Genomic DNA, 23,326 nt, shown 5'->3' on the forward strand with positions numbered 1-23,326 from the left:
ATGCAGAACAAGATTAAAATGTACTCTTATTCTCTATTCCCTTCTATTTTTTGAAACAAATAAAACTTTTAAAAATAGAAAGAATGGAACTGTTCACTTTCCATCTGTCATACAAGAAAAGGATGAAGGGGTCTGGGACTTTTCAGTTTAGAAAAGAGTCAGCTAAGGTGGGGACATGATAGAAGTTTGTCACATTATGCATGGGGTACAGAGAGTGGGCGAAGATAATTTTTTCCTCCCTCTTCCCAAATACTAGAACTCGAGGGCATCCAACAAAGCTGATGGGCAGGAGGTTCAGGACGAACAAAAGGAAATACTGCTTCACACAGAGAGCGATTAAACTGTGGGATCTGCTGCCAGAGAGTGCAGCAATGCCCACAGGAATGAATGGCTTTAAAGGAGGATTAGATAGATTCATGGAGGATTAGTCTATCAATGGCTACTACCTATGGTGATTGAGGGGAACCTCCATATTCAGAGGCACTAAGCCTCTAAATCCCAGAGCCAGGAGGCAACATCAGGGGCAGGCCTCAGCCTCTAAGCACTGTTGTTGGACTTCCAGAGGAGCTGGTTGAGGCCACTGTGTGAGACAGGATGCTGGACTAGATGGACCCTCACTGGTCTGACCCAGCAGGGCTCTTCTGAGGGGAAGGCCTCAGCCTCTCTGCCCTGTTGGTGGCCCTCCAGAGGAACTGGCTGGCCACTGTTTGAGACAGGATGCTGGACTAGATGGACCCTCACTGGTCTGACCCAGCAGGGCTCTTCTGAGGGAAAGGCCTCAGCCTCTCTGCCCTGTTGGTGGCCCTCCAGAGGAACTGGTTGAGGCCACTGTTTGAGACAGGATGCTGGACTAGATGGACCCTCACTGGTCTGACCCAGCAGGGCTCTTCTGAGGGAAAGGCCTCAGCCTCTCTGCCCTGTTGGTGGCCCTCCAGAGGAACTGGTTGAGGCCACTGTGTGAGACAGGATGCTGGACTAGATGGACCCTCACTGGTCTGACCCAGCAGGGCTCTTCTTAGGGGAAGGCCTCAGCCTCTCTGCCCTGTTGGTAGCCCTCCAGAGGAACTGGGTGGCCACTGTTTGAGACAGGATGCTAGACTAGATGGACCCTCACTGGTCTGACCCAGCAGGGCTCTTCTGAGGGAAAGGCCTCAGCCTCTCTGCCCTGTTGGTGGCCCTCCAGAGGAACTGGTTGAGGCCACTGTTTGAGACAGGATGCTGGACTAGATGGACCCTCACTGGTCTGACCCAGCAGGGCTCTTCTGAGGGGAAGGCCTCAGCCTCTCTGCCCTGTTGTTGGCCCTCCAGAGGAACTGGTTGAGGCCACTGTCTGAGACAGGATGCTGGACTAGATGGACCCTCACTGGTCTGACCCAGCAGGGCTCTTCTGAGGGAAAGGCCTCAGCCTCTCTGCCCTGTTGGTGGCCCTCCAGAGGAACTGGGTGGCCACTGTTTGAGACAGGATGCTGGACTCGATGGACCCTCACTGGTCTGACCCAGCAGGGCTCTTCTGAGGGAAAGGCCTCAGCCTCTCTGCCCTGTTGGTGGCCCTCCAGAGGAACTGGTTGAGGCCACTGTGTGAGACAGGATGCTGGACTAGATGGACCCTCACTGGTCTGACCCAGCAGGGCTCTTCTGAGGGGAAGGCCTCAGCCTCTCTGCCCTGTTGGTGGCCCTCCAGAGGAACTGGTTGAGGCCACTGTGTGAGACAGGATGCTGGACTAGATGGACCCTCACTGGTCTGACCCAGCAGGGCTCTTCTGAGTGGAAGGCCTCAGCCTCTCTGCCCTGTTGCTGGCCCTCCAGAGGAACTGGTTGAGGCCACTGTGTGAGACAGGATGCTGGACTAGATGGACCCTCACTGGTCTGACCCAGCAGGGCTCTTCTTAGGGGAAGGCCTCAGCCTCTCTGCCCTGTTGTTGGCCCTCCAGAGGAACTGGTTGAGGCCACTGTGTGAGACAGGATGCTGGACTAGATGGACCCTCACTGGTCTGACCCAGCAGGGCTCTTCTGAGGGGCAGGCCTCAGCCTCTCTGCCCTGTTGTTGGCCCTCCAGAGGAACTGGTTGAGGCCACTGTGTGAGACAGGATGCTGGACTAGATGGACCCTCACTGGTCTGACCCAGCAGGGCTCTTCTGAGGGGAAGGCCTCAGCCTCTCTGCCCTGTTGTTGGCCCTCCAGAGGAACTGGTTGAGGCCACCGTGTGAGACAGGATGCTGGACTAGATGGACCACTAGGCTGATGTTCTTATGGTCTAAGTTGCACTGCGAGCCGGTAGTTTTTTTGTACCCGATAACATGATCATGTCTAGCTTTGAGTACTAGACAGTATCTTCCACTACCTTTCAAAAAGAAGTCCAGTTCATCCTGAGGGACTCTGTGATCAGCCTGTTCGATCTTGATCGTCATGTTGAAGGAGAACAGCAACTTGTGTTTCTCAAACAAGCCTGTGAATGAAACCACAACACTCTCAGTTTCTAGACAGACAAAAAAAAAATCTATCCAGACGTACCGAGGGCCTGAGCCAATTCTCAAGATTCTGATACCAACCCTGTCGCCCACCAGACTGTCAAAGTCTGCCTTGCATCTAAGTCCCTGGCTGGGGAAACCCTGAGACTCCTGAGAAGGTTAGAAGGCCGAGGAAATCGGCAAAGGCAGGCCAGCTTTTCTGAAAAGCAGCTTCCCTAGGACTTCATTGAGTCCAGTTTGGTGTGGGAGAGCCAATTTGGTGTAGTGGTTAAGTGTGCGGACTCTTATCTGGGAGAACCGGGTTTGATTCCCCACTCCTCCACTTGCAGCTGCTGGAATGGCCTTGGGTCAGCCATAGCCCTGGCAGAGGTTGTCCTTGAAAGGGCAGCTGCTGTGAGAGCCCTCTCCAGCCCCACCCACCTCACAGGGTGTCTGTTGTGGGGGAGGAAGGTAAAGGAGATTGTGAGCCGCTCTGAGACTCTTCGGAGAGGAGGGCGGGATATAAATCCAAAAAAAAAAAAGTTCATTGGTGGAGGGTTCCATTCTTGGAGGTGAGGGACATCTTTGACAGCTGAATGAGCTCTGGGCTGAGTTTCTGCTCCTCCTCTGTTGCAGGTATTGAAGCCTGGCATGGGCAGGAGATGCAGGCCTCTGGTGAAAGCTGCAGGGCTGACTCTCGGCTCTGGGTGAAACCATCAACAGCCCAGGATATTGGAGCGTCATTGTCCAGAAAGCAGCAACGTCTGGGGTTTTGCATTTTGCAAGCCACCATTTGTCCCCAAATGTGCCGTGTGTTTGTGTGCGTTTAAACCGCTGCCTTTGAAATCAAATCAAGCCTGAACTCTCCCTGGAAGCTAAAATGACTAAACTGAGGCTTCTTAGGTGACATTGTGAGAAGAGCCACCGGGAAAAGATGAAGACAGGAAAAGAGGAAGACCCAGCGTGAGCTGGATAAACTCAACCGAGGAAGCCATGGCCTTCAGGTTGCAAGACCTAAGCAAGGCTGCTAACAAGATGGAGGACAACAATTCATAGGGTTGCCGTACGTTGGAAGTTACTAGACAGCACTTCACACACACACACACACAAAGTGCTGTCCAGTCGCAGCTGACTTATGGCAACTCCATGGCAAATGAGAAGCAGAGGTGGCTTGCAGTTGCTTTCCTCTGCAACGTCTTCCTTGGTGGTCTCCCTTCCAAGAACCGGCCCCGCTTAGCTTCTGCGATTTGATAAGACCGGGCTATACCATGCCACCCTCCCTCCCCAGACATGAACTACAATTGTCCAAATAAATAACAATGAATGCAGAGGGAGAGTAAGGCCCATGGCTAGACTAGATCGCGCCCCAGAATCCCTCACAGCACACAGGAGATTCATGATGGATGCTAGGAGTTTTTTTAGCAATAAAACTGATACAGAGAAGATCGCCTGGAGCTAAAAGGCATGGCATCCTCAGCTCTGGACCAAGATTCCACCCATTATATTTTGCAGCTGTAGACGGAGGCACTGTCTTTAGGAGGCATGCCCAGGTCTTTTTTTTGTAGCAGGAGCTCCTTTGCCTATTAGGCCACACACCCTTGATGTAGGAGGGGTGTGTGGCCTAATATGCAAAGGAGTTCCTGCTACAAAAAAGCCCTAAGCATGCCACACCCATCATTCCCATTTACCCTTCTTAAGATGAGTCTTGATGGGCCAGAAATAAGACCTATCCTAACCAGTTACTTCATGTACTGCTTCTCAAGCTCTAGACTTGGTTTCCTGCCCACCATAAGGCCAGACTCTTGTCTTCAGCCCTTCTCTCCTACAGCTGGATTCTCTAATCTTGTTGTGCCTCCGTCTGTCTCCACGTAAGGAGCTTTCGGTCGGACAAACCTGTGCAGCCGTAGTTGTAGATGTTAAACGTCAAGGTGTCCATGATGTTCCGCAGCCTTTTGGCGAGGATGGTGTCAGGGATGGATTTCCGAAGGGAGAGGCCGAAGACATCCAAGAAGGCGATCAGGGAATACTGGTACATGGTGTTGACAAGGGCCATCTCGGACAGGACGAAGAACAAAATGGCCCCTCTCTTGGCCGCGGGGCGGTAGCCGTCTCGAAGCTTGTCGATGTCTGCTGCGGTTTTCTCAGCCAGCTTGAGCTTCTCCGACACCTGGTTGCAAGGCAGAGGGGGAAGCTAATTCAACCAGACGCAGAAGCTGCGGCTGTCGCGACAGCCTGCGAGGATCTAAGCAGCAGTGAAACAACATCTGAGCTGAGTGGAAATGCAACACATTCGCTCACGTGCTTGTGGTGGTAAAAACACTTGCAGGGTGTGGTCCAGGTGCCTCTCAGCCCCCTCCCTCCTTTGGTGGACTGCCCATGGCCAGCGTCTCTGCAGGAGAAGGAAGGAGAGCCCTCTCCTCCATCAGACAGCCTGGGCATCAATGGGCTACAGAAAATGGAGGAGGAGATGGAGAGGCCACTGGCTTTGGGCCACTGGCCTGCTCTGTTGGAACACGCAAATGTCTCCACTTCCCATTAGCGTGGGAGAACAACCAAGGCAGAATCAGAGAATGATGGTTAGCATCATCTCACCATCATTCTCCATTTCTGCCTTTGTTGTTTTCCCATGCTAATGCTATCCAGACCAAATGTTCTTTCAGTTTGTTAATTTCACTCTTTTGCCATTGGATTCTTGGTACTATTTTACATGATTAACCACTGCCCACCGCTCTGCTCTGCTCACCGTACCCCACCCCACTGTCTGATGAAGTCTGCGTGCACTCCAAAGCTGACATTCTGAATAAAACTTGGTTGGTCTCAAAAGTGATAGTGGACTCCTATGTTCTTGAGAGCAGTGGTAGAGCATCTGCTTGGCATGCATAAGGTCCCAGGTTCTACCCCTGGCATCTCCAGTTGAAAGAACCAGCTCGTAGGTGATGGGAAAGACCTCTGCCTGGAAAGCCACTGCCAGTCTGAGCAGACGAATCCTGACTCTGATGGCCTGACTCAGTATCAGGCAACTTCCCGTGCTTTTCTGTATATAAAGAGGTGATCTACCATTTAGCCACAAACTCAATGACGCTAGGAAAGCCACCATGTGAGGGAATGAAGACTTTCCCCTTGGCGTCCATGGTGGATCTGCTCCTTAGTTTTTCCATTAGATACTAAAATCTTAATTCAGAGCAATCATACTGAAAGGGGTCCTTGGGGAAGGAAGGCAGCGGGATGACGGGGAGGTTCCTGGGGCCAGGCAGGTTGCTCGTACCTCGTTAGCTTTGGCTTTTGTCTCCTCCAGAGTGTGCACCAGGTCTACATTGTCCAACATGTTCCCGGTGGAAGTGGCCAGCTCCCGGAGGAGGGAATCCTCCAGATCCTTCAACAAGTTCTTGTTCTCAAACGTCTCCTGGATGAGATGCTCCCTCTGCTCTTCCAGTTCACGTCTTTCAGACCCCACAATAACGCTGAGCAGCTGGTCTTCTAAGCCTTTCAGAGTAACTGGGGGAAGGAGGGGGAGGTGATTTAACAACAGGACACTTAGCAGATGACCAATTCTCCAATAATGTCTTCTTGCAATGATGACATCGCACTTGTATCTTCCCAGGCAGAGCAGGCAGAGAAGACAACTGGGAAAATGTTACTCCTACAGCAGGGGATACAGGTCAGCTGAATAAACCGGGCAATGGGCAGGGCAAGATTCTGCGCGGCTCCAGACTGCTACTTGAGCAGGGCTTCCTGGGTTACGGAGCAGCTGCTCACACACAAAGCTTACAGGGAACGCTTGTCAGCTCCATGTCCATTTCAAGCCATGCCAGCACGAGCCAATGGAAGCCTGCGCCTTGCTAAGGACATTCTTACCCACCTCTGAGAAAGCACTCCGGCAATAAGGGACCGCATTGGTCCTACAGACTGACATGAAGCAACCAGGAGCCAGTTATTAGCTGCTTTCTGTGGCATGCAGCAAAAGTCAAAGGCCAACGGCCGAAATGGGTTGATTCAGAAGTGTGGATTCGAAGGGATGTTTTGAAAAAACCTTTTTAGCATTAAAACACTTCAGGAATAACGAGCATCTACAATCGTTTCTCTCTTACTTCAGTGACCATCTGCTTGCAGATTTTGGGCTTGGTCCCACTGACCCAGTATAAGGAGCCTAAAGAGACACTCTGCGAATCAGGGCAAAGCACCGCTGTTGGCAGAACAGAGCTGCTGAGCCTGGAGAACCTACAGTCATTAGGTTAGAGAAAGCAGTTCAGAGTTACCGCCTTTTGAAAGGCAAAAAAGGGGGAGCGTTTCCCGACTGGTTACTTCAAAAAAAAAAGTGATCACTATGACAAATCTCCTTTTAAATGCCCCAACTATTTAAGCGGTGATAACTGCCACTAACCAGGAATATTCCTGACCTTCCAACCCCCAAAAGAGGACATTTGCATCAGTTTTTTTTTTTAAAAGAGCTCAAAAGAGAATGGACACCAAGATGATGATATTGGATTTATATCCTGCTCTTCATTCTGAATCTTAAGAGTCTCAGAGCGGCCTACAATCTCCTTTACCTTCCTCCCCCACCACAGACACCCTGAGAGGTCTCTTTCAAGGACAACTCCTGCAAGAGCTCTGGCTGACCCAAGGCCATTCCAGCAGGTGCAAGTGGAGGAGTGGGGAATCAAACCCGGTTCTCCCAGATAAGCGTCCGCGCACTTAACCACTATGCTAAACTGGCTCTCTACAAAAAGAGGGCACGTCCTCTAAACAGAGGACATCTGGTAACCCTAAGTTCACCTAAGTTCTTCAAATGCTGCTTCCTAGCTGCACCCAGAGACAGGGGTGTACTGCAGTGAGGGCAGTGGGGAGCACGTTTTGTGAAAAAAAATTCACCCCTCCCAAACCAGTCCCTCCCTCCCCTGTTTTAGAGATAATTAAGAAAGCTTACAAAACTGGATGGATACGTTGACCTGTTCAAAGTGAGGGCAGGGACGAATGCTCTCATTCTGATTCGGCTTGGTGATGTCATTATGTAGCCAAACCTGGTTGGCTAGATAATGCTGTGACATCATCACATGGGCCCTGATCAGCTGCATCATGTATACAACAACAGCACTGGGGATGGGGGAACGTAACAGCTGCTAAGAGAGATAATGAACAAGACTTAAACCAGGGCAAAAAGGGGCAAGGTTTTTTTCTGGGGGAGGGGTGTCTTTTAGAGACCTTCCCAAGTGCCCTTTCTGTACTCAAAAGTGTTCGCCCCGAGAATTCAATACAGTTTGGCGGAGCCTGCTGGTGAAGCCGTAGAACTGAAAACAGTGTTAAATCCCTTGCAAAAATACCCCACCCAAAGCAAAACAACACCGCCACACCCCTTGCGCGATCTGCCGGCCCTGTGCATTTGCTCACCTGTGTAGTTGATCACCATTGCCTTCCCAAACACTGCTGGAGAATATCGAGGATTTGCCAGTTTGGTGTTCAGGTACAGCCTGAAATTGGAATCATAGTCAACTTCCTTGTCGCCGAGAATGATGAATACTCGGCCCTGGACGTTCTTGATATTCTTTTCCAAGACGTTGTCAATCACGGGGTCGATATATTCATCCACATCATGGAATAGGAAAGGGTTCCCGTATTTGATGGCCATTTCCAGTTGCTTGAGGAAATCGGGGTCATTGAAGGAAGCCGACTGGTGGAGAGGATGAGACACGCAGATGAGAACCATTCTCAAGACCCAGCAGTTCAATGCTCACAAACAGTCCACTTCAAGTAAGGGATATTTATTGACACATGACAGCTAAAGACAGGATGGGCTTTGCGAAAACTGGCTTGGTGGGCTTTTAACCCTCTCATATAGATGTGGCTCAAACCGTTACAAGTTTAAAGAAAAGCGGGAAGCTGCAATCCCTCCCCGCAAGTCTTTCCCAGGCCCTTCCACAGGTGCACATAATCTTAGAAGAGCGACCTTGGTTGCCCCTGGTAACCCTTCAGACTAGACATAAGGAATGTGATAACTGTTACATAGTGATAGGTGCAATGCAAGCTAAGAAGGGGAAAGTGAAAGCACATCAGCAACCAGAAAATGGCAAGGGATCTTGACAAACCCTCACTGTGCTTCCAAACCCAGCCCCTTCATCTACCAGGTTCTCCTTCAAAGGTAGTAAAGGCAGTCCTCTGTGCAAGCACCAGTTGTTTTTGACTCTGGGGCGACGTTGCTTTCACAACATTTTCTCAGCAGACTTTTTATGGGGTGGTTTGCCATTGCCTTCCCCAGTCCTCTACACTTTCCCCCCAGCAAGCTGGGGACTCATTTGACCGAACTCGGAGAGATGGAAGGCTGAGTCAACCTGGAGCTGGCTACCTGAACCCAGTTGCTCTCTCTCTCAGCCTATCCTACCTCAAGGTCACTTGTGGGGGGTGGGAACAGAGGAGAGCAGAACCTTCTATGTGGCCCTGAGCTCTGTAAAAGCAGAAGGCAAAAAACTAGACAGACAGACACCCCTGGAGCTACCTGGGAAGACCCTCTCTTCAGGGCCTCAAGCAACCAGACCTTTTTACAAGTTCACTTGCTTATGCTGGCCAGCAGGGCCTTTTTTTTGTAGCAGGAACTCCTTTTGCATATTAGGCCACACCCCTGATGTAGCCAATCCGCCAAGAACTTACAGGGCTCTTCTTACAAGGCCTACTGCAAGTTCCAGGAGGACTGGCTACATGGGGCGGGAGGGGGTGGCCTAATATGCAAAGGAGTTCCTGCTACAAAAAAAAGCCCTGCGGCGGCCAGCATCCCAGACCACTGACAAGCTCAAGCGGCACAGGGACACCAGTCGCTTGTTCCTTTTATGGGACATTTGTTTGGGGAGTAATCAAAAAGCAGCGAGCTGGAGAAGCGAGTCTTACCCGGAGGTTGTTCTTCTCTTCTTTCCTCTTGATCCAGTTCAGGGCTTGCTGCTGCGGGTCGATGCAGAGCGGGAAGCGGCTGGCGCGCGTCGTGAGGATGCCGTTCTGCACCGAGAGTTCGTCGGGAGGCAGGCCCTGGGACCCCCACCTGGAATGGACGCAACACAAGGAGAGGGGAATGGCCTGCAATGCAAGGGGGTCTCCCCTCTTCCTCTCTGCGGGCTCTGGAACCCTGAAGCAGACGATCTATCCAGCAATAAGCAGGAGTTTACGGGTGCTTGAGCCACGCGGCGAGGGAGGGGACCAGGCCAGACCACTGTGGTGCCCGTGGGCATCGTGGTGCCCCCACTTTCTCGGGGCCCACCAAGTGTTTTCAGAAAGTGAGCAGTGCCAGGTGGGGCTTTTGTCCCGCAAGGCTTTTCTTTGGCCACTGGGGATCTGAATGGCTGGGCAGATTTTTAAAAACATCGCTTTGGCAGCAGCTGCTGCCACAGTACAGGGATTTTCAGAGCATGGCTGAAGGTTAGTCGGGGCGGCCATTTTGTGGCAAGTCAAGGAGAAGAGTTCCAAAGCTGCTCGCAGGCTCAAGAAAGGCTGGAGTCCCTGGACTAGAGCAATGGAGGCCAAAACAGCCGTTGCGTTCCGAGGGGGCGAATTTTTCAGCCCAAGAGACACATCTGGGCGGTCTCTCTTCAGTTGGACTCTGGTTCTTATTGTTTCCAGTGCTGGCAGGTGCCTGGCACCAGAAATGAGAAGTGCATCTAACCCCTCTAAACCAGGGGTGGCCAACGGTAGCTCTCCAGATGTTTTTTGACTACAACTCCATCAACCCCAGCCAGCATGGCCAATGGCAAGGGCTGATGGGAGTTGTAGGCAAAAAACATCTGGAGAGCTACCCTTGGCCACCCCTGCTCTAAACAAAAGCGAAGGCCCAGACCAATGCTCCCTCTAACTCTGCAGAGTTCTGTGAGCAAAAATTCTACTTGGTGAGCTACTGGCATTAAAGTGGTGAGCTGCTGCATGAATTAGTTTGCTCTGGGGTCATCCTTCCTGAGCTAAGACAAAAATCTGTGAGCTGGAGATAAAAATCTGTGAGCCAGCTCACGCTAACTCAGCTTGGAGGGAACACTGGCCCAGACATGTCCCTCTGTCCCAGTCTGTTGCTCTTCAAGGCCCACGAGCTCTTGAACCATTTTTTCAGGGATCTCAGCTAACTAGCCTATGTTACAGTTCAAACGGCTGATGCTCCTAACAAACTGCTAAACTACTTTGAGGTATGAATGAAAAGCTCTTGCAGGCCAAATTCTGACCCCGGGGCATCATTTTCCTACCACACTGGTACACACACAAAAAACAACTTTTACAGGCAGTCCAAAAACTGATAGGAGGCCAAGTATCACTCCGGAACCCATCAGAATAAGATAAATTATGGAAGCAAAGAGGATCAATGAAGCTGGTGGGCAGTAGGTTCTGTTCAGATGAAAGGAAAGACTACTTCATGTAGGGAGCGATTAAAATGTGGAATTTGCTGCCAGATGTGGAATTTGTAGTGATGGCTACAGGAATGAACCGATTTAAAAGGGGATTAGGTAGATTCATGGAGGATAAATCTATCAATGGCTGCTAGCCATGGTGACACTGAGGGGAACCTCCACATTCAGAGGCTCTAAGCCCCTGAATCCCAGAGCAAGAAGGCCATATCAGGGGAAGGCCGTGGCCTCAATGACCTTTCATCTAGAGGACCGGGCTGGCCACTGTGTTGAGACAGGATGCTGGGCTAGATAGGCCATTAGTCTGATCCAGCAGGGCTCTTCTTATCCTCTGAAACCCAGAGCCAGGAGGCAACATCAGGGGAAGGCCTCGGCCTCTATGAACATATGAAGCTGCCTTCTACTGAATCAGACCCTAGGTCCATCAAAGTCAGTCTTGTCTACTCAGACTGGCAGTAGCTCTCCACGGTCTCAAGTTGAGGTTTTTCACACCTACTTGCCTGGACCCTTTTTAGTTCGAGATGCCGGGGATTGAACCTGGGACCTTCTGCTTACCAAGCAGATGCTCTACCACTGAGCCACCGTCCCTCCCCTTAGGCCTATGAACATATATGAACATATGAAGCTGCCTTCTACTGAATCAGACCCTCGGTCCATCAAAGTCAGTCTTGTCCACTCAGACTGGCAGCGGCTCTCCAGGGTCTCAGGCTGAAGTTTTTCACACCTACTTGTCTGGACCCTTTTTAGTTGGAGATGCCGGGGATTGAACCTGGGACCTTCTGCTTACCAAGCAGATGCTCTACCACTGAGCCACCATCCCTCCCCCTGTTGTTGACCATCCAGAGGAACTGGTTGGCCACTGTCTTGAGACAGGATGCTGGACTAGATGGGCCACTGCTGTGATCCAGCAGGGCTCTTCCTATGTTCTTATCAGGGAAAGGTTTCAGCCTCTATGTCTTGTTGTTGGTCCTCCAGAAGGACCGGGTGGCCTCCATGTGAGACAGAATGCCAGGCTCTTATGACCTAAACAAGGGAGCATGGCACAGGAGGGACATGCTCTGGCCTACTTGCTAATTTCGACGTCATCGGTCAACAGGTACTCTAGTCGGAAGGGCTGGCTGAGCGGGATGTCTCGCTCCTGGATGTCCTTCTGCCACACCCTCTTGATCATCTCGTCGCGGAATTCCCAGGTGAAGGCGCCCTCGTAGCTCAGGAAGGCGGCACACAGCAGGCAGTCTCCCAGCAGCTTCACCTTCCGCTTCTTGAGCTCCTCCAAATCGTTGGTCCACCTGGTCAAGGCAACGGGTGTGAGGTGGGGTTTTCTTTTTATATATCCCATAAACACTGTGTTTATAACCTTCTCCTTATCTGATTTGTTCCCACCAACTAACTTCAACTTTTTTTCTGCCGGAATCATTTTTTTCTAAATCTAAAATTGTCCTCAGATAACTCTCTGCTCCTGACCCACTTTTCTTCTAATGGCTAGCTCTACAAACTTTGCCTTCCAGCGATTTCTAGGTGCTTCAAACCGTAAAAATGGACATAGGTTGTTGATCCAAGGGGACCAATTTCAGTTTTTCCCGCAACAGGGTGAAAACAGGGCTTCCAAAGCAGACAGCAAGGCTGCAGACATCCAATTCCCACTCAAGTGCGCACAAGGCAAGCCATTCTATGGAGGCGATGTCCTCATGAAAGAGAGGGGGAAAAGCCTCAACAATGCTTGGAAAACAGTGTATGTGGCATAAGGTGTGCCAATGGGGAAACTGCTTCTGGGTGTGCATGTTTTTCCCCAGTTGCTTTCCCAAAGGCAACTCCTGAACCCAGGTTCAAAATTGCATAAAACTTTAAAAAGTTTAAGAACTATATAGAAGAAGATGATATTGGACTTATATCCTGCCCTATACTCTGAATCTCAGAGTGGTCACAATCTCCTTTACCTTCCCCACCCCCCCACAACAGACATCCTGTGAGGTAGGTGGGGCTGAGAGAGCTCTCCCAGAAGCTGCCCTTTCAAGGACAACTCCTACAAAAGCTCTGGCTGACCCAAGGCCATTCCAGCAGCTGCAAGTGGAGGAGTGGGGAATCAAACCCGGTTCTCCCAGATAAGAGTCTGCACACTTAACCACTACACCAAACTGGGGGATCAAGGGGTTGCTGTCTGACAAAAACTCTTAAATCATTATCTGCACCCCATTATCTCCTCATGTTTGGAAATTCTGTCTTCCTGGGAGCTTAAACTCCAGACCCATTCACACCCAGCCCAAGATAAATGCATTTGTGTCAAGTGCTGTCAAGTTGTAGCCAACTTATTGCAACTCCAGCAAGTGGCTTTCAAGTCAAGTGAGCAGCCGACGTGGGTTGCCATGGCCTTCCTCTGCACAGCCTTCCTTGGTGCTCTCCCTTCCAAGTACTGACCTTAAAGGACCTCCCAGATCCTTATATGTACTTAAGTGCTGGCGAATTGCAACTGACTTATGGCAACCCCATCAAAGGGCTTTCAAGGCAAGAGAGAAGCCAAGGTTGGTTGCCATGGCCGTCCTCTGCAGAGCCTTCCTTGGTGCTCTCCCATCCAAGCACTGGCCTGTAGGGACCTCCCATATACATACATAAGTGCTGACAAATTGCAACTGACTTATGGCAACCCCATCAAAGGGCTTTCAAGGCAAGAGAGAAACAGAGATGGTTCCCCCATTGCCTTCCTCTGTAGAGTCTCCCTTGGTGGTCACTCTTCCAAGTTATCAACCCTGCTTAGCTTCCAAGATCTGATTAATACTGTGCCATCTTCCCTCCTCCCAAAAAAATATACCAGCCCCTGACGGCTTCCGGTTTTGGCGACCCATTATAGAAAGCGACTGTGGCCGAGCTCCCGACGGCTGCTTTCTAATCAGGGCAGCAGAGCGGTCTGTCTTGTTGGCGGACTCAAGTCTGGGACCCGGGAAGGGTCTGAGAAGGCGGGCGGCTTGACGGGGTGGAGTGGGATCGTCAGCAACAGCTGATTCCCGGACCCCCCCTCCCCATTGCCGTGAGCCTCGCCGTCCCAATCGCCATTTTTAAATGGCACCGGGGTTGAATACCGGCTTCTCCTTTCTACAATCTTTAAGTCTGCATGACGAAAATGGCTTCTGTGATGCTTCTGTCGGACTGTAAGTTCTTTTAGTTATGTTTACTTTCTGTCTCATTTTGGACCGTTGGAAGGAGGGGATGCTGAGAGCAAAAAGTTGAAACGGAGCTGTGTCGGAGGTGAACTTAAGGAGGAGGAGGGAATTACCCAGTTCCCTCTTTCTCTTTTCCAAGGCTTCCAAAAGACTCTGCACTCACTTTCTGAATTTCTTTAATCTCACTCTGGAAATAGCTCTCAAGCTCCCACCAACCCTTAATACTGAGAAGATTTGTTATCCAGCTCATATGAAATAGATCTGAATAGATATGGCCGAGGACCTGCCTACCTTAGGGACCGCCTCTCTCCATATGTTCCCCAGAGAGCACTGAGATCTAGTTCTCAAAATCTTCTGAAAATCCCTGGACCAAGGGAGGCCAAGCTAAAAACAAAAAGGGAGCTGGCCTTCTCGATAATGGCTCCCCAATGGTGGAATCAGCTGCCAGAGGAGGTGCGAGCCCTGCGGGACCTCCATCAGTTCCGCAGGGCTTGTAAAACCGTCCTTTTCCAACTTGCCTTTTAAGGTGGAATCCTGGCAATGACATCTAGCCATCTTTATATATGTATATGTATTGAACTGTAGCACCTTCAATTTCTACTGGTTTTAATTTATTTACTTAACTTAATTTATGAATTTGTAATTTAATTGTATTTTATTGCATTAACTGTATTTTATTGTAATCATGGTATGTACCATGTCTTGTGAGCCGCCCTGAGCCTGCCTCGGTGGGGAGGGCGGGATATAAATAAAAAAATTATTATTATTAACTGAGCTAAATTGATCTGAATGGAACAGAGTTCCCCTGCTGAGCCACAGACGAATGGCAAGGTAGCAGGGATCCTATCTAGCTGGGAATGCAAGCGGAGAAGGTTAATTACTGTGATTCTGTCCCCAAACGTATAGCCAGCTGTATGGAGCTTTACTAGAAAAGTATACCAGCCCCTAAAAGCCCTTTCAGGGGGCTCTCCACCTGCCTGATGTTTTCAGATCCCAAGCCAGAGATGAGTTTGTCGGCAGCAATGAGCCGCCGCTCCATAATCTCCGCTTCTTCCTGGAGCTGCTGCTTCTCCCGGATGGCCGCGTCGTATTTGTCACTCAGAGCTTTCAGCTCATTCTGAATGGCCAGCAGCTCAGCCTGGATCTTCTCTAGCTCGCGCTTGCTTAAGAAGAAATTCCGCTCCAGTCTAGCCACCTGCGTGGAGGGGGAAAAAAGCACCTTGCAGAAGTGGAAGTCAACACACCTTTGGGGCTCTACCGCTGCTTAGTGCCAGGAAGCTTCGTAGAAGTCATCATGAGATCCCACCAAAATGGCAGCTTCTGTTGGGGACCGCATGCCTCCCCCAAACCAGTCCATCCAACTTGCTGTGGTCCTGGGCCTGAACTGCCTCCTGCTGCAGTGTGGTTCTCTAGTTCCTTAGGAGCAGGGCTTTTTTTGTAGCCCAGCAGGAACTCATTTGCATTTTAGACCACACCCCCCTGGTGTCGCCATTGTTTCACATGGGGCTTTTCCTACAAAAGGCAGGAGCTCATTTGCATATTAGGCCACACTCCCTGGTGCCACCATTGTTTCACATAGGGCTTTTTTGTAGGGAAAAGTTGTGCAGGAACTCATCTGCATATTAGGCCACACCCCCTGATGCTACCATTGGTTCATGTGGGGCTTTCCCCACAAAAGGCAGGAACTCATTTGCATATTAGGCCACACCCCGATGCCACCATTGTCCCACATGAGGCCTTTCCTACACAAAGCAGGAACTCATCTGCCTGTCTCTGCCTGGTGGGCAATCTGTCCTGCCACAGTACCACTAAAACAGCAGGGGAAAAAGATACCGCCAGCATAGCCTGCTAGCCATAAGAATGTTAAGAAGAGCCCTGCTGGATCAGACCAGTGGTCCGTCTAGTCCAGCATCTTGTTTCACACGGTGGTCCATCAGTTCCTCTGGGGGGCCAACTAATTAAGGCCAAAGCCTTTCTCTGACGTTGCCTGCTAGCACTGGGTTTCAGAAGACACCACGCCTCTGGATATGGAGGTTTCTGTTATTCCCCATGATTAGTAGCCATAGTTAATAATCATTTCATTGGCATAGGAAACCTTGGGAGCAGGATTCCCTCTAAGCGGAGTTAGCAGCGCACAATTCACATTTTTGTCTTAGCTCAGGAAAGATGGGCCCAGAGAGAACTAATTTATGCAGCAGCCAAATCGCTTGCTCACATCTTTAATTCCAGTAGCTCAAAAAGTAGAATTTTTGCTCACAAGACTCCACAGTTTAGAGGGACCCAGGGCTTTTTTGGTAGCAGGAACTCCTTTGCATATTAGGCCACACACTCCTGCTGTAGCCAATCCTCCTGGAGCTTACAGTCCTAAGAGTCCTAAGGCCCTGTCCTAAGAGCCCTGTAAGCTCTTGGAGGATTGGCTACATAAGAAGGGTGTGGCCTAATATGCAAAGGAGTGCCTGCTACAAAAAAAGCCCTAGCCTTGTGTTGTGTATGCAGACTAATGTTACTATTGCTTGTGTTCCTGCCTGGCTCATTGGAGCCTTTAGGACTGAGCTTGGGGACTCGGGAACAAGGGGCAGTGGGATCCAAATCCCCTCTGCCTTACAGCGTCTAGGGGTAGGGAACACTGGCTCTCCAGATGGTTTTTTTTGCCTACAACTCCCATCAGCCCCAGCCATTGGCCATGCTGGCTGGGGCTGATGGCAGCTGTAGGCAAAAAAAAAAACATCTGGAGAGCCAACGTTCCCTACCCCTGCCCTACACCAATCACGGGCCCTCTGCTGGTTTGAACGATCCAATGGCGTCGTAGCGCAGGAACCTCAAATTGTATATAGTTGGCCCCGTTGACCCAGTTAAGCAACCTTCTAGTTCAGCCATTACTAAGCTGTAACGAATAAAGAGAGCTATGATCACCGCAACCGCGGTTCCTCCTTGCATTGAACCCACTATATTATACATTGCTTGGGAGCTGGAGTTTTGCGAGCGGGGGTATGGGGCATCTGAAAAGGAACATACAGCACTCTCGCCAAATTTCACTCCTCAAAATTCTTCGGGGAATTACCATGAATATTAAACTGGTAGAGACCGATATAAGTCTATTGCAGGTTACCAGAAATGACATGTTCCGTCTCCTCCTCGCCAGCCCCGGCCTCATACCTTTTCTCTCTTGGGCTTCACTTCCTTGAAAACATCGCAGTAGCTCATGACGGCCTCGACGAATTTCAGCATCCCCAAGCCAGCTCTGCTGACAGCTTCCATTTCTTCCGTAGTAGTGTTCAAGGTTTTCAGCAGCCCTCAAATTAAAAGAGAAAACCAACAAAACCCTGAAGTGTAATTTCAGAGGGAGGAGTTAAAACGAATGAAGCGCTTATAGCGGCATCACCCAAAAGTTTAATTTTTAGGGGTGAATGTTTGAATTGGCTGGATCAGTGGACTCATGAACAAGGGGAGACCTGCAGCTGCCTAATTTTGAATCAGAACCCCCCCCCCAGTCCTTCAAAGTCAGGATTGTCTACTCAGACTGGCAGCAGCTCTCCAGGGTCCAAGCCAGAGGCCGTTCACATCACCTACAACCCCATTCTTTAAACTGGAGATGTGAAGGAGGAGGAGGAGGAAGAGATTGGATTTATACCCTCCTGTTCACTCAGAGTGGCTTATTTGATGTAGTGGTTAAGTGAGTGGACTCTTATCTGGGAGAACCAGGATTGGTTCCCCGCTCCTCCACTTGCAGCTGCTGCAATGACCTTGCGTCAGCCATAGCTCTGGCAGAGGTTCTCCTTGAAAGGGTAGCTTCTGAGAGAACTCCCTCAGCCTCACCCACCTCTGTTGCGTCTGTTGTGGTGGGAGAAGATAAAGGAGATTATAAGCCACTGTGGGACTCTGATTCAGAGAGAAGGGAAGGGTATAAATCTACTGTCGTCTTCTTCTCATCTGGGAGAACCGGGTTTGATTCCCCACTCCTCCACTTGCACCTGCTGGAATGGCCTTGGGTCAGCAATAGCTCTTGCAGAGCTGTCCTTGAAAGGGCAGCTGTTGTAAGAGCTCTCTCAGCTTCACCCACCTCACAGGGTGTCTGTTGCAGGGGAGGAAAGTAAAGAAGATTGTGAGCCGCTCTGAGACTCTGAGATTCGGAGTGGAGGGCGGGATATAAATCTGCAGTCGTCTTCTTCTTCTCTCCCTCCCTTCCCCTCCGCACAACAGACACCTTGTGAGACAGGTGGGGCTGAGAGAACGGCTCTTGAGAGGACAGCTTGGAGAGACTGACCCAAGGTCACCCAGCGGCTGCATATGGAGGAGTGGGGAATCAAAAAATAAACCTGGATGCTCTCGACTCGCAGACCCAGTGGGGAATCAAACCCGGTTCTCCCAGATTAGAGTCCTCACTCTCAACCACGACACCAGTGCCAGAGTACCACTAAAACAGCAGAGAGAAAAAAAATACCCACAGCATAGCATGAGAACATTGTCGCAGAATTTTGGGCTGGGTCTCTTATGAAATGGGCGCGAGCAGAGAGCTCGGACTGCAGTACTGCAGCTTTACCACTCTGCACCACGGGGCTGCTTGCAGACGCGCTATCAGTCCCCAAAGGCACCGGATTCATCCCCCCGGAGCAAGCTACCTCGCACGGCCTTCACTTGGCCCTGAGTGATCGAATCAAACTCGATCTCCATGAGGGATCGCAGGAAGTTGGCCTCGGACATCATCCCTTTGGCCGTCTTCCAGTTGAGCTCCTTGTAGCCTCTCATGATGAGGATGCACTCACAGACCGTCTGCACCTGCTTTGGAGGCTTGGCAAAGGACCTGCAAGGGGCCAAAAGGCAAGGGGCTCAGCCGAGGGTTGCCAGTTCCCGGGTGGGGGCAGGGGATCCCCCGGTTTGGAGGCCCCTCCCCCCACTTCAAGGTCATCAGAAATCGGGGGGGGGGGGAGTCTACTGGGCACTCCATTAATCCCTATGGAGACCAATTCCCATAGGGCGGGGGTGTCAGACATGCAGCCTGGGGGCCAAATCAGGCTCCCGGAGGGTTCCTATCAGGCCGCTGAGCAACTGGCTGTCATCTGCTTCTTTCTCCCTATCTTTTGCTTCCTTCTGTATAACAGCTAGCTTTGCAAGGCTTGCTCGATTGCCCAGGAACTACAGAGCAAAACCTCTATTTTCTCCATTGGCTGAGGCTCCTCCCCTCGGGGGAGGGGGGAGGCAGAGCTTGTTTTCCCAGTCTCTCTCAACTGTGCAGCAGAGCTACTGAGCCAAGTCTCTCTCCCTTCTATTGGCTGAGGCTCCTCCCCCTCCTGGTCCCCTGGGGAAGGAAGGAAAGAGCCAGAGCTTCCTTTGCCCAGTTCCCTGGATCCTATGGGAGAGATACAAAGAAAGCAGAAGAAGATATTGGATTTATATCCCGCCCTTCACTCTGAAGAGTCTCAGAGCAGCTCGCAATCTTCTTTACCTTCCTCCCCCACAACAGACACCCTGTGAGGTGGGTGGGGCTGAGAGGGCTCTCACAGCAGCTGCCCTTTCAAGGACAACCTCTAGCAGAGCTATGGCTGACCCAAGGCCATGCTAGCAGGTGCAAGTGGAGGAGTGGGGAATCAAACCCCGTTCTCCCAGATAAGAGTCCGCACACTCAACCACTACACCAAACTGGCTCTCCACCTTTAAGACAAACGAGGGCTAATGTTTTAAGCATGTTTTAAGAGGTTTTTTTTTTTAAAGAAATCTTTGTGTTTGTCTGTGTCCTTTATAAAGTTTTATATTTCTGCTACCTAATCTTCAATAGGGACACACAAGGTCTGGTCCGGCATGGCCCAGCCCGAAATGCCCAGCCCAACAAGGTCTCATTCATGTGAGGTCCGGCCCTCAGAACAAATGAGTTTGACACCCCTGGGATAGAGTCTGCCATAACAGCTCCCTCCCCTCCCCACACCTAATCTCTGTGACATCCGACTTGTCGAGCTTCTGCAGCTCCAGCTTGGCTGCTTCCAAGATGGGCAGAGCTTCCTCCAGGGCTGTCTCTGCTTCCCTCTTCTCCACGGCGATGATTTTATTCTGCTCTTCTATCTCAATGGCCTTCTCTTCGGCCAGCTTCTTCTTCTCCTCAGCTAAGGAAGGCGAGAAGTTGGGAGTGAGGGGAAAAAACGACTCCCTGCAAAAGCTGTCAGCGAGCTTTTGCCACGTTTGCCGAGGCTGTGAGAACTGAGAAGATGTGAGTTAGCTGGAAAAGGGGGAGGGGGGGGCAACACCTTTCAGTCATCCAAAATTCTTGGAAAAGGTTCTATCTCACCACTGAGCCTGACCCCAAAGACACCCACTTGTTCCATGGGGCGGGTATGCCGAGACCCAGGGAAGGGAGAGTCGCAAGTAGGCAACACTTGCCAATCGCTGTGTTGGAGGCGATCTCTGCAAGCAGGGCTTCGCACGCGGCGGATTTCTCTGCCAACACGATCTTCTGTTCGGCGAGCTTCAGGTTGAGCTCATCCAGCTGAATTGAAGCTTCTTTCAGTTTGTCCAAACCGCCCTCCAGACGTTTGCACTGAGCTTGGGGAGGCAAGAGGGAGGAGTTATTCATTGCAAATGGACAAAGGCCATCACAGTCTGAGATGCGACTGAGCAGGGGGTGACAGCAAATCACAATAGAAGTTCAAGTCCAGCAGCACCTTAAGTGACGTGTGGGACCTGAGACAATTCTGCAAGGCCTTTAGGATGGAGATGTTCCACCAGGTATATGGTCAATGATGACGATATTGGATACATATCCCGCCCTTCAGTCTGAATCTCAAGAGACTCAGAGTGGCTCACAATCCCCCCCACAACAGACACCCTGTGAGGTGGGTGGGGCTGAGAGAGCTCTCACAGAAACTGCCCTTTCAAGGACAACCTCCTACCAGAGCTACGGCTGACCCAAGGCCATCCCAGCAGCTGCAAGTGGAGGAGTGGGGAATCAAACCCCGTTCTCCCCAGTAAGAGTCCAGGCACTTAACCACTACACCAAACTGGCTTATTTGTTTTTTAAAAGCATCACAACGGTTAGGATGCTGAGTTGTGTAGGCGGTATTCTGTGTCTTTTCTGGAAAAGGAAAGGTCCCCTGTGCAAGCACTAGTCGTTTCCGACTCTAGGGTGACGTCGTTTTCACGTTTTCAAGGCAGACTTTTTTACGGGGTGGTTTGCCATTGCCTTCCCCAGTCTTTTACACTTTCCCCCCAGCAAGCTGGGGACTCATTTCACCGACCTCAGAAGGATGGAAGGCTGAGTCAACCTTGAGCCGGCTACCTGAACCAGTTTCCGCTGGGATACAACTCAGGTCGTGAGCAGAGAGTTCAGATCACAGTACTGCAGTACTGCAGCTTTACCACTCTGCGCCACGGAGCCCCTCTGAGCCTGTTTTACTTGGTGGTGGGAAGCACTGTCAAGTCACAACCGACACGGTGAGGATTTTCGAGGTGAGAGATGCTCAGAGGTGGTTGTTTGTTTATTTCATTCAATTTATATCCCGCTCTCCCCGCCGAGGTGAGCTCAACTGGTTGGCCAGTGCCCGCCTCTGCGTAGCAACCCTGGACTTCCTCATTGGCCTCCCATCCAAAGACTAACCGGGTCTGGCCCTGCCTAGCAGCTGAGATATCATGAGATCAGGCTAGCCTGGAACACCCAGGTGAGGGCCACGTTTTACTTACAGCCTCATTTATACCCTAAAATGGATTGTTGCCTGTCTTCTGATAGCTGACGGGAGAGTTGCAAAAAAAAGCGTTTACAAACACCAACGTTACCCAAAATGAACAGATTCTTCTCTTCCAGCAGCTTGGCATACGTGTTAATGAAGTCGAGGAAATTTTTGGGGGTGACGTAGTTGCTGCGCCTGAGCTTCTGGAGGAACTTCTTGCTGAAGACCCCGACAGAGTCGTGCACCGTGACGGTGTGCTCGATAACTGAGTCTGTGTTTTCCGTCGGTATCCGAGGGTTCCCTCCTAGTAAAGAAGGTTTTCAAAGAAGCAAAGTTAGCAGAGGGCCATCGAGCAGGAGTGCCCGGCGGTCAAAATCCCACTGCGCACAAATGCTCCGATTTAAAGTGGACAACAAGTGGGCGTTGTAAGGTGCTAACTGGCTGGGAGAAATCCAGACCCGCTCGCCTCTTATAGTTTAGCTGTGCATTCAAACTATTGCCCTTCAAGCCACATGCGTTGTCCATTCTCCCCCCCCCCCGACCCCTCCGGCCAAGCATTTTTGCGCACATCGCAGATTCCCAACGGATTCTGAGAATGTGACTTACCCAGGAAGAACTTGGCAACTGCATACAGCGCCTGAGCTGGCCAGGGCAAGAACCAGTCGATCCCCGTGTTGTTGACGAGACCTTGAAAGGGAAACAAGAAGAACGTAAAGGAGCCTCCTTGCCTGAAAACTGGTGGGGAGCAGATACCAAATCCTTCCTTCTCCAGTTGTCCCTTTTCTCTCTCCGTACTCCATACAGATAGAGCCAGGTGGGCAGCCATGTTGGTCTGAAGCAGAACAAAGCAAGAGTCAAGCGGCACCATTAAGACAAAAGTTCTATTCAGAAGGTAAGCTTTCGTGCGCTGATGAAGTGCGCATAGAGCACACGAAAGCTTACATTCCGAATAGAACTTTGTCCGTCTTAAAGGTGCCACTCGACTCTTGCTCTGTTCATACTCCATAAGAAGACGACGATGATATCAGATTTATACCCTGCTCTTCGCTCTGAACTTCAGCGTCTCAGAGCAGCTCACAATCTCCTTTGCCTTCCTCCCCCACAACAGACACCCTGCGAGGTAAGTGGGACTGAGAGAGCTCTGGTAGAAACTGCTCTTGAAAGAACAGCTCTGCAAGAGCTAAGGCTGACCCAAGGCCATTCCAGCAGCTATAAGTGGAGGAGTGGGGAATCAATTAATGCACCGCATCCATTTCTTGAAAATTCATGTTTCCACTATCCAGATGCAGAAAGAAGCTACCCGTGGGTACCTGGAAAATTTCGACAACGTGTCCTCAGTGTATCTCCAACGGGGGACATCCCGAGGACAATGTGAAGGTTGTTGGCACTCTTGTTTACAAAGTACTGCCAGACGCTCTCTTTGGCTGGGGCAATTCCAGCTTTCATTGCTTCACCTGTAATTGAACTCAAAATACCTTCTCTCTCATCATCTGGGAAAAGGGCTGGAACCATTCCTGTTTTTTAAAAACAACAACAACAGAGGAGTTTTGAGAAGGGAGGATCCAACGTTTTCTTCTTTGCGGCTTTTGTACATCACACTGATGGGTGCAGACTAACACACTGATTTAACTAAAGGCGGTTCGCGGTGCTTGAGACTGCTTTACCAAAGGATCACTGGGGCAGTGATGCTCTGTATCACGCGTGGCCAA

General features: G+C 50.7%; 1 protein-coding gene across 1 annotated transcript in view; it reads right to left on the bottom strand.

The window, feature by feature from the left end:
• Nucleotides 1-23,326, bottom strand: part of DNAH10 (dynein axonemal heavy chain 10) — a 168,862-nt gene that overhangs the window by 27,906 nt on the left and 117,630 nt on the right. The window contains 14 exon segments of the mRNA XM_060249163.1: nt 2,342-2,446; nt 4,341-4,614; nt 5,713-5,942; nt 7,833-8,112; nt 9,321-9,468; nt 11,878-12,099; nt 14,943-15,160; nt 17,122-17,258; nt 18,585-18,766; nt 19,886-20,060; nt 20,335-20,496; nt 21,724-21,921; nt 22,224-22,304; nt 22,928-23,131. Coding sequence (XP_060105146.1) covers nt 2,342-2,446; nt 4,341-4,614; nt 5,713-5,942; nt 7,833-8,112; nt 9,321-9,468; nt 11,878-12,099; nt 14,943-15,160; nt 17,122-17,258; nt 18,585-18,766; nt 19,886-20,060; nt 20,335-20,496; nt 21,724-21,921; nt 22,224-22,304; nt 22,928-23,131 — 2,616 coding nt within the window.

The sequence above is a fragment of the Heteronotia binoei genome, chromosome 11 (assembly GCF_032191835.1).
Source record: "Heteronotia binoei isolate CCM8104 ecotype False Entrance Well chromosome 11, APGP_CSIRO_Hbin_v1, whole genome shotgun sequence".
In the NCBI taxonomy this organism is placed as follows: domain Eukaryota; kingdom Metazoa; phylum Chordata; class Lepidosauria; order Squamata; family Gekkonidae; genus Heteronotia; species Heteronotia binoei.